Source organism: Electrophorus electricus, chromosome 14, assembly GCF_013358815.1.
Source record: "Electrophorus electricus isolate fEleEle1 chromosome 14, fEleEle1.pri, whole genome shotgun sequence".
Classification (NCBI taxonomy): Eukaryota; Metazoa; Chordata; class Actinopteri; order Gymnotiformes; family Gymnotidae; genus Electrophorus; species Electrophorus electricus.
This window is the reverse complement of record NC_049548.1, coordinates 7,178,690-7,193,723: the sequence shown is the minus strand read 5'-3', so window position 1 is coordinate 7,193,723 and position 15,034 is coordinate 7,178,690. Positions and strand designations below refer to the sequence as shown.

The 15,034-nt window shown below is 49.2% G+C and overlaps 1 protein-coding gene across 6 annotated transcripts in view; it reads right to left on the bottom strand.

The window, feature by feature from the left end:
* Positions 1-15,034, bottom strand: part of rbfox3a (RNA binding fox-1 homolog 3a) — a 292,617-nt gene that overhangs the window by 97,161 nt on the left and 180,422 nt on the right. The window contains exon 1 of one of the 6 annotated variants that reach the window (XM_035533353.1): positions 10,739-10,800. The exons of the other annotated variants lie outside the window; for them this stretch is intronic. Coding sequence (XP_035389246.1) covers positions 10,739-10,756 — 18 coding nt within the window. The 5' untranslated portion in view covers positions 10,757-10,800. Of the gene's footprint in view, positions 1-10,738; positions 10,801-15,034 lie in introns of those variants that run through there. 6 annotated transcript variants of the gene reach the window in all.

The following is a 15,034-nucleotide window of genomic DNA, read 5'->3' as shown; positions in this document are numbered from 1 at the left end:
GTGCACATACGCACGCACGCGCACACGTATATACACACGCCCTCCCCCTAAATGAATGGCACGCAATCCATCGCCTCTGACTCATTCAATTTCAGAGGGTTCTCAAGCGCAAGTCATTTCCTGCACTTAATATCACGAATGAGTGTTTCGGAAGAAAGACAGGGAAAGAGCGAAGAAGAAAATAAAGAAAAAAAAAGACAAGGTGGAATGTTTGGTGAGGCAACATGACAGATTAATCTTTGAACATATCACAGCAAATGTAATTACTCCTCAAACCATACAGAACACCCCTGCTTTGGATTTGATCAGCTGGTGTATTGGTGGGGGGGGGGGGGGGGGGGGGTTGCGCTATCTCCACACCGGGCTGACTGACCGGCAGAGCCAAGAGCACACAGACAACATCTCCACATGAGAGCAGATTACCTCCACCTGGAAGATTATTAAAAACACACAACCTTTTCCTGGATCACACTTTATCTCATATGCTGCTAAAGCAGAGAGTTGTCATCTTTGGCAAAAGTATATGAAAATGAGGCATGAAACGCGTCAGCTCCATCCTGCTTTCGCGAGCTGTTAGAGACCTAACCCCTGCCCCTAGAGCAGACTTGTTTACTACATTTTACTGTTTTGAGGAGTGAATGCCAAATCATCTGTGCAAAAAAACTCAAATAAGACATTAACAGTGAGGAGACACAGTATACATATGTATGAGTAGCATACAAAGGCTTCTGCTGCCTCCCCAAGTCCCAGATGTAGTTATTTCAATCAAATACTTTACAACACTTGCACAGAATAGACTTTTTGTACTGAATTAATTGGCTAATAAACAGTTTTGTGCACACACAAATGTGCAGAAAATATTCCTCCACTTCCTTGGGGTAGAGTTCTCTTGTAAGCCTCTGTCATGGGGTGAGGACAAGATAGCAGTGAAAAGGTGACTTTAAACGGGGTCTTGTCAGGGCATTAGAATTCTAAGTATTTAAGTAGTGAGTATAAAGGAAGGTCCCACGAGCCTGATCTCTCTAATCTACAAATGGCTTCTTGATATTAAACTGCTAATTCTGGGGATTAAGGGATCCCAGAGAACACAATCCCCTTCCCCACTTTTTGCGAGTTTGCAGAAGGTGTGGGTTTAAATATTAATGAGGAGTGTAAGGCAAGGCTGGAAAATGCAGAAATTAGAGGCGTGGAAATTCACTGGCAAAACACAGAGGCTGGCTACCCTTGCTAAGCCCAGAGAGTGCTGCCGAAACAAGACACACACACACACACACGCACGCACGCACGCACGCACGCACGCACGCACGCACACACACACACACACACACACACACACACACACACACGCTCCCTCTCTATCTACCACACACGGGCATTCGCACACACTCACACACCATATGCTCACCCCTGCTAAACGCACTTGCACACACAGACAGATATACAGGCTCTTCTAATGGTGCATAGATTTAAAGCAAACCTCATATACTGCACATACTTACCCATATTTTCAACACAAATCACAAACAACCGTGATCAGCACTATCTGACATTGGTTGGCACAGACTGAATGCACATTTATGATTTGCTGTCTCTACTCTCTCTTACAAACAGATGCACACACACACACACACACACACACACACACACACACACACACACACACACACGCACACGCACAAGCATGCACATGCGCACTCACGCAGACACACAAACACACACACACACACACACACAAACTGCGTACACAGCACCATGAGCGAGTGTGCCTCGCTGGCAGCCTGGAGATGCTGCAGCATTAAACTTTAACTAGCTTGAATAACTATGGGCAGATTTCTAACAGTTGTGCTGCACAGCAAATTGATTAACCTACTGCTTCTGTACATTTGTTTTTTGGTCTGCTGTTCTCTCTTGCCCCCCACCCCCCCTTTCTCTACCTCTACCCCTCTCTCTCTCTCTCTCTCTCTTTCCTTCTCTCTCTCTCTCTCTCTCTCTCTCTGTGTGGTGGGGCGGCCGGTTACGGCCTTGGCTGCGGCTCCTACTCACATGGAAAAGGTCAGCCATGTTTCAGACGAGCTCCTTTAACAGGGGAACAAGCTCCCACTGATTTCCTGTCCTCTCCTGGCCGTCTCCGAACCATTACCGCGATCGGAATCGAACAAGCTGTGTATTTGGTGTCAGAAAGCAAACCTCTGCGGAGGACTGATCAGTGCCGGCTTCATTTCACAGCGTGGTGATTTATATGGCTTACACAAACATGGCAGATGGAATAATACTCTTCATGATGAAGACAAGCACACAGAAACAGAAAACACACACCCACTCGCCAGCCACCATGGCTGCTCCCTGACTGTGTCCACCACACGTGAACTACGGGCCTAAACTGGCTTGGCTGCTACTCCTCGCACAATGTGACCGACCACTCAGAGATCCTCTGGTGCTCCTCAATGGGACAGTATTGCACAGGCATCATAGTACTCAGTTGAGAAAGAACATTTCACCCGAGGAGCTAATCTGAAGGGTTAGCCTGCTCAAGGAACTAAAGAGCATGCCTATGAGACAGCCTTAATTTGTAAAACAGAAGAGTAATAATTAAATAAGAACATTTTTTTCTTTTCACCATTCACAGTGTTGTGTGTGTGTCTATCTCCATCAAACAGTAAACATATACTGTAAACTCGACACATGATACTTAATGACCACAGTGACGGGGAGGGTGGATCTTTCCCCTGGAAGCTGCCACACAGTTCTGTTTGGGGTCATGAGGCCTCTGGATCAAAAAGTGGCCCCATGCAGAGACCAGCCTGGTTAATGATCCCTTTACCCAACCTTTTATGCCAACATTGCTTCATGTTCTAATACCAGATTTCTATGCAGGGAGCTTTTTTCTCATTACAAGTGCTATTATGAGAAATCTTTGCTTTGGAATCCAATTACTACATATGACATTAATTCCAGTATAATTACCTGTGGAGTGAAAGCATGGTACACTGAGATGAAGTCAAAGGAATGTGAGTCCAACGCACGTTTCTGCCTAATAGGGCAATCATTTGCACTAAATCCTATTATTGAATTAATGGAAGACACTTGTTTTCAATCAGGCAAAAACAATGGGGAACATGTATTAAATTCAATTAGATGTGCCAATGAAGAATAAAAGGTTTGCGTGTCATTCCTCCTGTGAGGAGGTATCAGCAGAGTCAGCTGTCCGGAACACCTCTAACTATGGAACACCAGACTGGAACATACACCTCCAACTATGGAACACCAGACTGGAACATACACCTCCAACTATGGAACACCAGTCTGGAACATACACCTCCAACTATGGAACACCAGACTGGAACATACACCTCCAACTATGGAACACCAGTCTGGAACAAACACCTCCAACGATGGAACACCAGACTGGAACTTGTTCAAGCCTCATGCAGCCTGAAACACTGCATCATGGGATTCTCCAACTTAAACAAACAAAAAAAGTAGAGGAACTATAAAATTGTTTTTAAAAAATTCAATAAGAAAATAGTTGAACTCACACAATACACACTTAACTATTTCCATAAAACCAGCAAAATAATCAATATTCATGCAACCACAAGAAAACACATCCTCTGATTCAATGAGGGAAGAAAATGTCCTCAAAAGTTTGGACATCGCAATCACATTACATCACATTACACTGCCCTAGTGACAGACAACAAAATTATGGCTCCATCTGTCTTTGTCTTGATGGAAACCTGCGTGCAAAGACAGTGATGTAAAAGTACACCCAGGAAAGAAAAAGAAGCAAAACTGTAAACGTAAATGGAACGTTGGGGTTATCAGGAATGGGCGGCAGAGGCTGGCTCTCTGCACCCGTCCAAGGCAAATATCAGCCATGATATGAAGGCATATTGCTGTCAGCTGTCACTGTCCAGGCTGTTTCACAGAAATCAGACAACACCTACGTTTGGGAGATAAGAAGAGTTTCTTATTACCCTTCCAAACTGGCTGTGCTAAAATACAGCAGTTATTTAACAGCCTTATCACTAATGCATTATAAAAACTGCATTAATATTAAACATAATTAATAAACATATTTCCTTATTATTACTGAAAAATGATCTCAGAGCTTGGCTATCTGTTGGAAAAGTATGATTCACGTAATACACGGTGCAAAAAAAAAAGGGGAAAAAAAAGCGAGACTCTGACTGTACGGGAGGAAGTGAACCGTGACAATGATTGACGCTACAGTTGTCATGTTATGTGTGTTCCAGGTTAGAGACAGGAAACAAGAGCCAGGCGCCTCCACAACAAGTGTGCAAAAGTGAGAGGGGGCAGTGCATGGGCGGGCCATGCAGGGCCTACAGAATCAAAACAGATGGAAAATATCCTGCTGTGTCTCATTAAAAATACATGTTTTCCCCACTTTTAGAGATTTAGTTTGGAGGCTGAGCGGGTGTAATGTGGAAATTGCATGTGTGTGGAAAACGTCTGGCCAACGAAATAAACAGATGACTCCCGTGAGGGCCCGCTTCAGTGATGCAAGATTGAGCGATATACAAAGGCTGGGTCGTCTAAGAATAACAGTGTTCATACAGCAACACTACTCAACATGGCTTACCTCCCAAATAAATCAACACAAACAAGTAACAACTCACAGGCCTGTCAGTGACCAGTCCCTAGTCTCAGCAACTGTCACAATACTGCTGAGGATTGGAATAAATCAATATACAGACAGAGAGAGAGAGAGAGAGAGAGACTGGCATCATTAGAAATAATGAAGGACAAATATGCGCACAGAATGTGAAAAAGTAAACAAATAGTTAAATAAGCCTTTGTGTGGGACGTCCACCCCCATCCTCTGTTTCTGCTGGACCCACACTGGACCTCCTGCTTTTTGCTCTCATTCTACTTTCCAGAACAAATGGAGGCTTATTAAAAACGCTTTTACACAAAGTAACTTAAATATACAGGTCTGCAGACAGAGCCAGTTAGGCATGCGGAGCGGGCAGGCAAACAAAAACAACGTTGGCCTGGCAGGACCTCGGGGGCAGGCTGGGCTGCCTGGACTCGCAATCCAGCTCTGAAAATGACAGAGCGTGGCCTTTCCATTTGCACTCCGATCGCAGACAGTGCTGGGCATTTCACACACCAGTGCGTCGCTCCGCCCGGCCCTTCTGGGATGCTCCAACCTGGCTTACTCTTGAAGTCTGGCCCTGCATGGAGGCTTCAACCAGCAGCCTGCGGTCAGTCTTCCACCCAGGCTGCCGAGTCCACTGATCTTCTGCATATGCGAGTTTGGCATAATTAAGTGCCAGCAACAGCCACTGTTTTTAAACACTTCATCTGTAAGTGAAATGACTAAATTGGACCAGAATAACTCGGGTTCAGTGAAAGAGTTGGAGCAGACAAACAAAACCTAAGACTGACTGGTGGTAAAAATGGACACATTTCATTACTCTTTCAAATTCACCACCATAAGGATGCATACTTGCAATTGTTTAATATATTCTGTGATGTGTTGATATATTTCTAATGACATGATTAGAAACTCCCCTTGTCTTCACCCTGGTACACCAGAGATTACCATGGAAACGGATCCTTCTATAAAGGACCACTCAAGTGAGGAAGAAGATTCAATCTAGAGGAACCCACTCTGAAAAAACGCAAAGGCGACTAGATTATGATCATTAGAGATAATGAGATATTTCCTGCATGAGGCTACTATATTATAATCATTAGACATAACAGCGATAAGTCAGGAACGTGAGCATGCCCGGTCCAGATGATGGGTGAGCGCACAGCCGTGCCGCGCTCCCCCTCAGCCAGGCTGCGAAGTGAAGGATGTCAAGCTGTGGGAGTCCTGGGAACAAAGGAGCAGCCTAGAAGAGAGGCAGCTCACTTCAAACACCGGATCACTCTCTACCTGACCTGCACCTTCTGCCGGCACCAGAGCGCAGGCTGAAGACAAAGGGGAAGAGGGTGAGAGGGATGAGACGAGAATGTGAATGAGCAAGCGCAGGACGGAACGGGCGACAGAAAAGAGCGCGTGCGGTGGGCGTGTGGGTGCTTGTGGCAGGTAGCGAGTGAGAGAGAAAGGGAGAGCACAGGTGCCTCGGAATTTTACGAGACGACGGATTGGGGAAATTTGGGGTTGTGAGTCGGGCCGGGGTGTGGAATCGCTGTTATTTCTCTCATTCCCTCTGACACTGTCTCTTGATTTGCACCATAAATCCCCTCAGATAGGTCAATAACCTATAATGTTAATGTCAGTGTCCTGCCATTAGTTTTATAGCTTGTGTGTCCCCTCTGTGTCTTAATGACCCGTAACTGGTGGAGCTGCAGATGTCCCCGGCCCCCCAGCTAAAATGCTACGTCCCCCCAGAGTGTCCTCCAAGCCCCCCCCCCCCCGACACACAGGGGCCCTCTCTTCCTTCATTCCACACATTCACCCCTCTTCCTCCGCCCCACCACTGCCCATACAAAAGCCTTTATTCCTCCTGTCACGTCTCCCTGCCTTGCCCTTGTTTTCTCCAGCGTTTAATGAAGGATGCTCCCTTGTAATATGCCGTGGCCAAATTGCTCTAATCAGTTAGCGCGGAGAGTGTGCTGATTCTGGAAATCTTTTGAGTCATTATGCTCGCTGCGTTCTGCCGTCTCGCGGCGCTCATTTCACAGTCGGCCTCTCTGCTCAGCGCTGCGCTCCTGCTCCAGCGAGTGGCTGCACAGGCCCTCTGAGTGACCTTGCTCTTTGTTCATTGGCCTGGCCACAGCACTATTGATCCTCGAGCGACGCTCCCTGGATCCGTCCAGCCTACGACCTGCGCTCGCTGAATCCAGCCTGTGGGGATTAGGGGGAGTCTGGGGGCCTCTCATCTCTCGTCCTGGCCTTTTCCTTTGGGACTCAGTGACACAGCAGATCATTAGAAAGGTAGGAAGGAGATGTTTGGGGGGAGGGGATGGGGTTTGGAGTCACACTATGCCCACAGCGAGAGGGGAAGACATGAGAAGATGCAGAAATCTGTAATGAAGTGTAATGACCTTTTCTTGGGGAACCATGTGTAAACAATGCTAATGATACCAAGGTGAGAAGAAGACACAGCCATAGCTGTATTTAGCTCTCGATCTCTGCCTGTCTCACTTTCTCTTTCTCTCCAGCTGTCTCTCCCACCCCCTCTCTCGCTCTCTCTCTCTCTCACTGTCTGTGGAGTGGTGTGGCTGTCCCTGGTGTGCATACCTCTTTTGTAGCTGGGCGGATAAATCCCTCCCCTGGTTCTCTGTTTAATCGTCTTACCAGTAGCGAGGGGGAGATTAGGCCGTGGCAGGCTTGTAAGAGGCAGTGTGAGGTGGCAGGATTACAAGCCATGCCGCCTGCCCCACGTATGTGAGGAGGCTCAGGCGCTGGCAGCAGTTGCTGGGCGGCAGTGCGTGTGTGCTAGGATTGGCCAATGGGCTCCGAGATTATTCCTGATCCAGCGGCTGACTGGAGGCCCCGAGCCCTGGCTGGAGCACAATAATGCTACAAGTGGCGTACTCTTGGAGCAAGGACACGGAGAGAAAGATGGGATGGAGGACAGGAGAGAGATATAGGGGAAGGAGAACAATACTGTGCTGAAGGGGAATGGGCCAAAAAAACAAACCAACAAACAAAAAAACCTAAAACATCCAAACACAAGAGCAGAGCTAAGTTACTAATGACTTTATTGAACATACTTTTGCTGTGGATGCATTAGTAAATGTCAGAGGCAAAAGTAGCTTGGCGTCTCTGCCAAATGGGGGAAAATAAGGAACAAACAAGGCGACCCAGGTGCTGGGTCCGAGGGCCGTGGAGCTACGATCCAGCTACGTGTCTGAAACAGACCCACGGTCCAATCAGTGTGGGAGACAGACCCACGGTCCAATCAGTGTGGGAGACAGACCCACGGTCCAATCAGTGTGGGAGACAGACCCACGGTCCAATCAGTGTGGGAGACAGACTCACGGTCCAATCAGTGTGGGAGATAGACCCACGGTCCAATCAGTGTGGGAGACAGACCCACGGTCCAATCAGTGTGGGAGACAGACCCACGGTCCAATCAGTGTGGGAGACTGTCCGATCAGTGTATGAGACAGACATGTGGGAGAAGTGGTGTGGGAGAGAGAAACACGGGCTGAGTGACGTGGGAGAGAGACGCAAAGGCCGAACAGCATGGGAGAGAGACACAAAGGCAGAGTGGCGCAGGAGAGAGACACACAGACCGAGTGATATGGGCCCCCACCACATGGGACGGCACAACGCTGATCAATTAATGTGCTGACAAATTAGCACAAGCACTTCATTTAGCAATATGACACCAGTGGCAGGCGCTCTCCGCTCCGAATTACATGGATGATCGGTGCCGCTTCCGAGACACGCCACTGTCGATGAATGCCGAGAGCTGGCGGGGAGCCCACGGTGAGCCCACGGTGAGCACACGCTGAGCCCATGCTGAGCCCGCAGGAGCCTGTGGGGAGCTGGACCTTCCCAGGCTGGGCTACAGAGCTTCACTTCCTCCAAGCTGTGACAACACTGGCATTTACTTCTATCTGTATGAGTGGAACCGGCATGAAAAGTGCACTGTCCAACTCTCCCAGAGCACCCAGACATATTCAGGCAACCTAAAGCATACGGTCAACATAAGCTTTGTTAAACATCACAGTTCTATGTGCTGCGTTTTTTTCTGTCTGTTTCCTTTTTGGGTAACAAATATAGCCTGACATATGTAGGCTAATGTTAAATGCATAACAGCAAGAAGCCCGCTCAGTAAACTCCAACTGTACCCAGGCACAAAGGTTTCACGAGGTTGGACTTCGGGCATGTTTAAAATCAGACCAGCCAGCTGTCTTATACCCTTGAAATAAAGCGAGCGATGTGTTCTCTCAACACCACATGTGCTCACTCAAAAACAAGTCCCCTGCAATGAGCGCTCAATTATTCATCAACATACAGACACCCTCCACATTTCCTTTCCACTGTCTCTCCGTTCCGTTAACGTGTTCTTTTTTCCATCACATGCTCTGCTTTACTCCTCTCTCCATTTTGAAATGGTCCCTGCTGAAATTAAGGGACAAGATGCCCCTCCACCACTCAACCACCCCCTCCACCCATCAACCTTTTGGTTTCTGCAGAGCTACATCAACAGTGGGCCATCTCTACAGAAGAGGCGTCTCTCTGTGCTGATCCCTGTTTCAAACAGAAGGGATCAAAACATTCGTTACATGCCTCAAACACACACACACATGCATGTGCGTGTGCATACACACACACACACACGCACACACACACACACACACACACACACACAGACACACACACACACACACACACACGCACACACCCACTAAGCCCCTCTTCAGGGAGAACTAGAGCTCTGCTTACATTAGCAAAGCAGTTACAGGATGTCTGACAGGGGTGAATTTTATCTATTTTCTTGCACTTCCTGGCGGCCGGCTGAAAGCGATCCCAGATTAGATTAGACGAGTGAGCAGGACACTGGTGGAGCTGGGGCACCGGGCCCGGCGGTGCAGCGGCCCGGGCAGGGCGTTCATGCTGGGCACAAGCATGCATGGGCAAACGGCACCAGCCGCTCCCGCCCGCAGCCGAGCGGAGCGATGAAGGAGAATGATTAATGGCCGGCGCTCGCTATCAAAGCTCCTCGGCGAGCTGGAAGATGAGAGATTACTCTCTGACGATCATTAAATCCTGCTTGCCACATCTGCGAGCGCGCACTTTTCATCTGGCCTCTGACGGGCAGGGCAAAGCCGCACCGCCGGCCCGGGGGAGGTGGGGGCCGGGTGGGGAAGCGGGCGGAGGCCCCCACCACCTCCGCCCGGGGAGATAAGAGTTAAATGCACGCTTCCTGCACAGCAGGTGGCTGTCCAGTGTCATTACTGTGCCCGCACCTCCGTTCTGTCCTTTCATCACTGTGTGAGGGTGAGGCTTCGGCAGGGGACGATGGGGCATGTATGGCATTCCAGTTAGTCAGGAGCACACCTACCCTACAGACTCACTCCCAACCAACGAATAAGCAATAATACAGTTTAAGTTACAGTTTAAGTTCCGAGAAACACGGGTGGTAGAAGAAGACTTTCGCTAACATGCTCCCACACCACTAGCAGCGATCAGTTAAACCAAAGCATAGAATTCTCTATCAGGGAGAGAAGGATGGAGACGTAGGTGAAGGCATATTGGCTTTAAACAAACTTGCACAGGCTGGGCTCTCCATGCACATGGCCTGTTTCGTGTTTGAACATTCTCCTTCAGTGGGCTGAGAAATTGCCAGGTCTCTGCAGAAGCAGGTCATATGATCCTCGTTCTTCATACCGAGCATCAATAAAACATTCTGTACAGATACACCAGGATTCTCATCTCCTTTCAGAGCAGCACTGCGAAACACGGCCCTTCAGAGTGAAGGTATATTAAACACAAACTCAGTACAGGCAGAGAGATGGAGAAAGAGAAAGCGAGACAGAGAGAGAGAGAAACAGACAAAGAGAGAGAGAGAGAGAGAGTGAGAATCTGCGCTTGTGAAAAGTAAAGAGAGAGACAGAGGGAGAAAGAGAAAGAGGAGCCTGAGTGTCGCTCTGTGGTGCACCCGTCTGCTCCACTCCTACTGCGTGACCTCGGCGTGTCCAGCCACGCACCGATGGAGAGGAGGAAGAGGATGAGGAAGAGGATGAGGATGGAGGGACAATGGCTAGCAGGCCACCACGATGGGTGAAGAGACATGCTACTCACCCAAAAGTACATCATCATTTCGGCCAGCGGACAGGTGAGCAAAGAGTCAGGAGAAAGCGGGCGTGCGAGGCGGGCGTGCGAGGCGGATGTGCGAGGCGGGCAGTGGGGCGATCCGCGGGGCAAGCGGCGCAACGCTGGGCAGGCCGACAGTCCCGACGCTGAGCTGTCTGCCTGACTGTTCTTCTTCCTCCTCAGGCCAGAACGGCGTGGATCCACTCAGCAGTGGGCGCCTTGTCTTTGCCTCTTCTTCGAGACTGATGATTGTGGCCGTGGGGGGGGCAGGAGGAGAGAGGGACCGGGAGTGCGGGAGGTTGGACAGGAACCGCCACCTCCTTCTACCTACTCTTACTTTCCACTTTTCACTCGCTCCTCTCTTCTCCACAGTGACCACTCAAGCTTTTCTCCTGCTTGTTTTTTTTCTCCCGCACACTCACTCACTTGAGCTCTCTGCCTCTCTCTCTCTCTCTCTCTCTCTCTCTCTCTCTCTCTCTCTCTCTCTCTCCGCACACGTGCGTTTGCACTATCCTTCCCTCTGTCTGCTTCTCGCTCTCACTGGTGCTTGGGAGAGCTGTGTGTCTGAGGCACGCGTTCTAGGGGCAGTCCGGCATCAGGCTCCAACATCGCGGCGTGCCTCAGCCAGACGGGAGCTCCACCAAACGCTCCAGCTAGTGGTGGTGCAGCAGCTCCTCATCTGGTGCAGGGCAGGAGAGGAGAAGGGAGACGTGCTCCTGCCCGCCGGCAGCCCTGCTGCTGTTGATGGAGGGGTGGAGGGAGAGGAGGAGGAGGAGGAGGAGGTGAGCAGCTGCGGGAGAGTTCTCCCCTCACACGCTTGCGGCTCAGCTGACGGACGGAAAAAGTCGTCCGGCGTGACAGTGAGGAAACAAGCAGTCCACAAACAGGAGAGGAGGAGTAAAACTGTAAGTGCACATTAAAGGAGCAGCTCTCTTCTTGTACCACCTTTTATTTATATTTATTTTTTATTTTTTTAAATTGTTGTTGTTGTTGTTCCTTGCTTTGGCGGTGCTTCTTGTCCCTGGTGCAGTGTTAGTGAGGGAGAGGTGTCTGGGCTTCAGTGAAAGAGGACTCGTTGGATTCCATTGCTCCACACCTCAGCCAATCAGGAGTCAGCGAGTACAGCCGGATGGCTGAGGGAATTGCCTGACACGTTCCATGCAGTGAATAGCACTGCTCTGTAGGCTGGCAGAGAGCATTTGGCGGGGAGAGGGAAAGTCCTGTGTGTGTGGGGGTGAGTGATTGTGTGTGCGTGGGTGAGTGATTGTGTGTGCGTGTTTGTGCGTGTGTGTGTGCACGCGCTTGCACTCACGAGGTGGATGCTTGCGACGACTTTGTGAGTGGTTGCATTCGTGTACTGTGAAGGAGGGGATGCGGGTGTGTGTGTGTGTGTGTGTGTTGGGGGGTAAGTGGACAGGCTTGTAAGCCTGCCTCAGCAAATTTAAACCCATGCAGTCAATACGCAGCTGAAGCACTCCTAAATGTTAGCCTCCCCAATGCCATCCATCCATCTGTGGATTTTAGAGTGCGCTCATCTCACCGGCGGCTTCTGGTGATTGAAAGAATACACCAGAATTATGAAACACCTTATTGGGTTTAATATTTAATCAGAACCTTTAATCAATACAAATACTAAATCTGATTTGAGTCCACCATTATCACAGTGTTACATCTTTATGAATATATTATATAGCAATTGAAGCAATATAGATGTGCATACATTTTTTAATGGATTTCTTTGGAATTCCTACAGCCTCTGATAGGCTCTTCTTTCCATCAGTTCCCGCAGGGAGACCAAAACGAGACGCTACCTCGGCAAGCTGAACTGAAGAAACAATTTTTATCAAATGCTCTAGTCTATCTCAAGTCTTCTCCTAAATAAGTTACGAGACACGTGTAGCATGTTTAAAGCCACGCCGATCTGGTTTTCAGGAACATGGAGGGAAAAAGAAGTGATGGGGGAACAGAAGTGAGAAAAATGTGAAATAGAGGCATTTTCAACATCACACTGACCAGTCTGATCACGCACTGACCAGTCTGATCACGCACTGACCAGCCTGATCACACACTGACCAGTCTGATCACGCACTGACCAGCCTGATCACGCACTGACCAGTCTGATCACGCATTGACCAGTCTGATCACACACTGACCAGTCTGATCACGCACTGACCAGTCTGATCACACACTGACCAGTCTGATCACGCACTGACCAGTCTGATCACACACTGACCAGTCTGATCACGCACTGACCAGTCTGATCACGCACTGAAGCAGATCACCAGGAAGTGAGTGGAAGCATATTCACTCTCACAGGCACACGCCACTGTGTTGCTTCTGGATGTGGGTCTTCTGTAATGCCATTTCCTGTCTCAACCTTCTTACCTCTCCAGTGTTGGATCCTGCTATTTTCTTAAGTAATAGTTTTCATTTTTTTTTTCTGTTCCCCTCGCTCTTTTTCTCGCTGTCCCTCTCTCACCAACTCTCTCATTTTCTCTTTTTATCTCTCGCTCCCTCTCTTTCCATCTATTCTCCTGCAATATCTGAACATTACCCAGCATGCTCAGGGTGCTGCTTGTTCAGGTTAAGTACTAAGCGGACGAATGGCCCTTGGGACGTCATTTTCCATTACAGAGACAAGAAACCCTTTCTTTCAGAGCAAGGAGTGAAAAATAGTCAGAGACCTGAATTGGTTATGCTTCTTGTCGTGTTCCCTTTCTCACTGACTTGCAACGCGTTTATTCAATATTTAATGCCAGCGTCGTTCAGTCCAGGGGCTTGATCTCTGTGTCTCGCCTGATCTTCCCATCTACTCCCAGGCTGCAACAACCCTGTGGCTACGTTCCTATGACTCATCACGCACAGCTGGATAATGGTCCTGAAGCCTACAATACTTTGAACCTCTCCTTCAATGCAATCCCAAAACCAGTCTGATTCCAATACCAGTCCTTTTAAAAACCAGTCCAGTCTGATGCATCCAGGGCTGTCTCCTAGAAATTCTGGCTCCCAGAAAGTGTCTTAGTCTCTCCTCCACTGGCCTAGTCTTACCTTTACATATGGCTGTAGTTACAGCCATGCCTCTATGCATGGCTACAGTTAAACCTTTACATATGGCAGTCATACATCAGCATTTGGCTACAGTTAAACCTCTGCACATAGCTACAGTCATACCTCTGCAGGCATACATGTATGGCTACAGTTACAATCATATGTCTACATATGGCTCAAGCCATACCTCCACATATATGGCTACAGTCATACTTTCACATATATGGCTACAGCCATAGCTCTACATATGGCTACAGTCATACCTCCACATATATGAGTACATACATCCTTCCACATATGGCTACAAATAAGCCTCTTCATATGGCTACAGTCAGACCTCTGCATATGATCCATGACCCTCATATGAAGCCTGCAGTAACCCAGTCTAAACAGACACAAACCGGGGGTAAGGGTCAGCGAAAGCCAAACCCCGAGCCTCGCCGGGCCATCACTGTCCCGGGCGTCCCCCCTCACCCGAGTCCTGCTCTCAGGCAGCGCGGAACCAGCCAGGGCGGGTGGGCTGCATTCCTCTTCTTTAAGCAGGGCAGATGGGCCAGGCTCCGGCCGGGCGGCTGCGGGCTGAGCCGGCTTCCGGGCCAGGCTGTCTTAATTAGGAGCTGGCCGCCGCCTTCGCCAGGTGAACGCATCTGGGAGGCCATATTGGCTGCAAGCGCAGCGGGTCTTGGAAATAGTGCAAGCCCAGGAACATTTCGGTGGAGCAAAAACAAGAGAGCCCCTACTCCCCCCCTACCTTGCACCCCCACCTCGCACCCCCACCTCCACCTCCACCACGCTCACAGCAAAAAACCCCAGAAGCAGCGCCGGGTAATGTATCCACCTGCAGCATGTGCTTATATGCCGTACTCATCCCTGTACTAGCATGCCAGATATTAAAAGCCTCAGTCATGGGAGGGTTGCGCTTGTCTTATGTGGTGCCAAGACCTAAGTAGTCTGCGAGTGCTATCAATTACACTTATTCTGTTAGGAGCTGAAATCTGGCACTGACAGTCAGCTGATGGCATTCAGCGTTTTGCCGACATCCACGTGGTGCCAGCAACAGTGGCTAGAAGATCCCGTAGCCGTAATTCCAGCTCATCTGCCCTCCTCACTTTCACCATGCCATTCCACACGGAAACCACATACCTAAAACACTGTAATGAGGACTTGCCCGTCTCTTTCTCTTTCCCAGACACACACACACACGCTCCCACTGGCAGGCACATGCTCACGGATTGT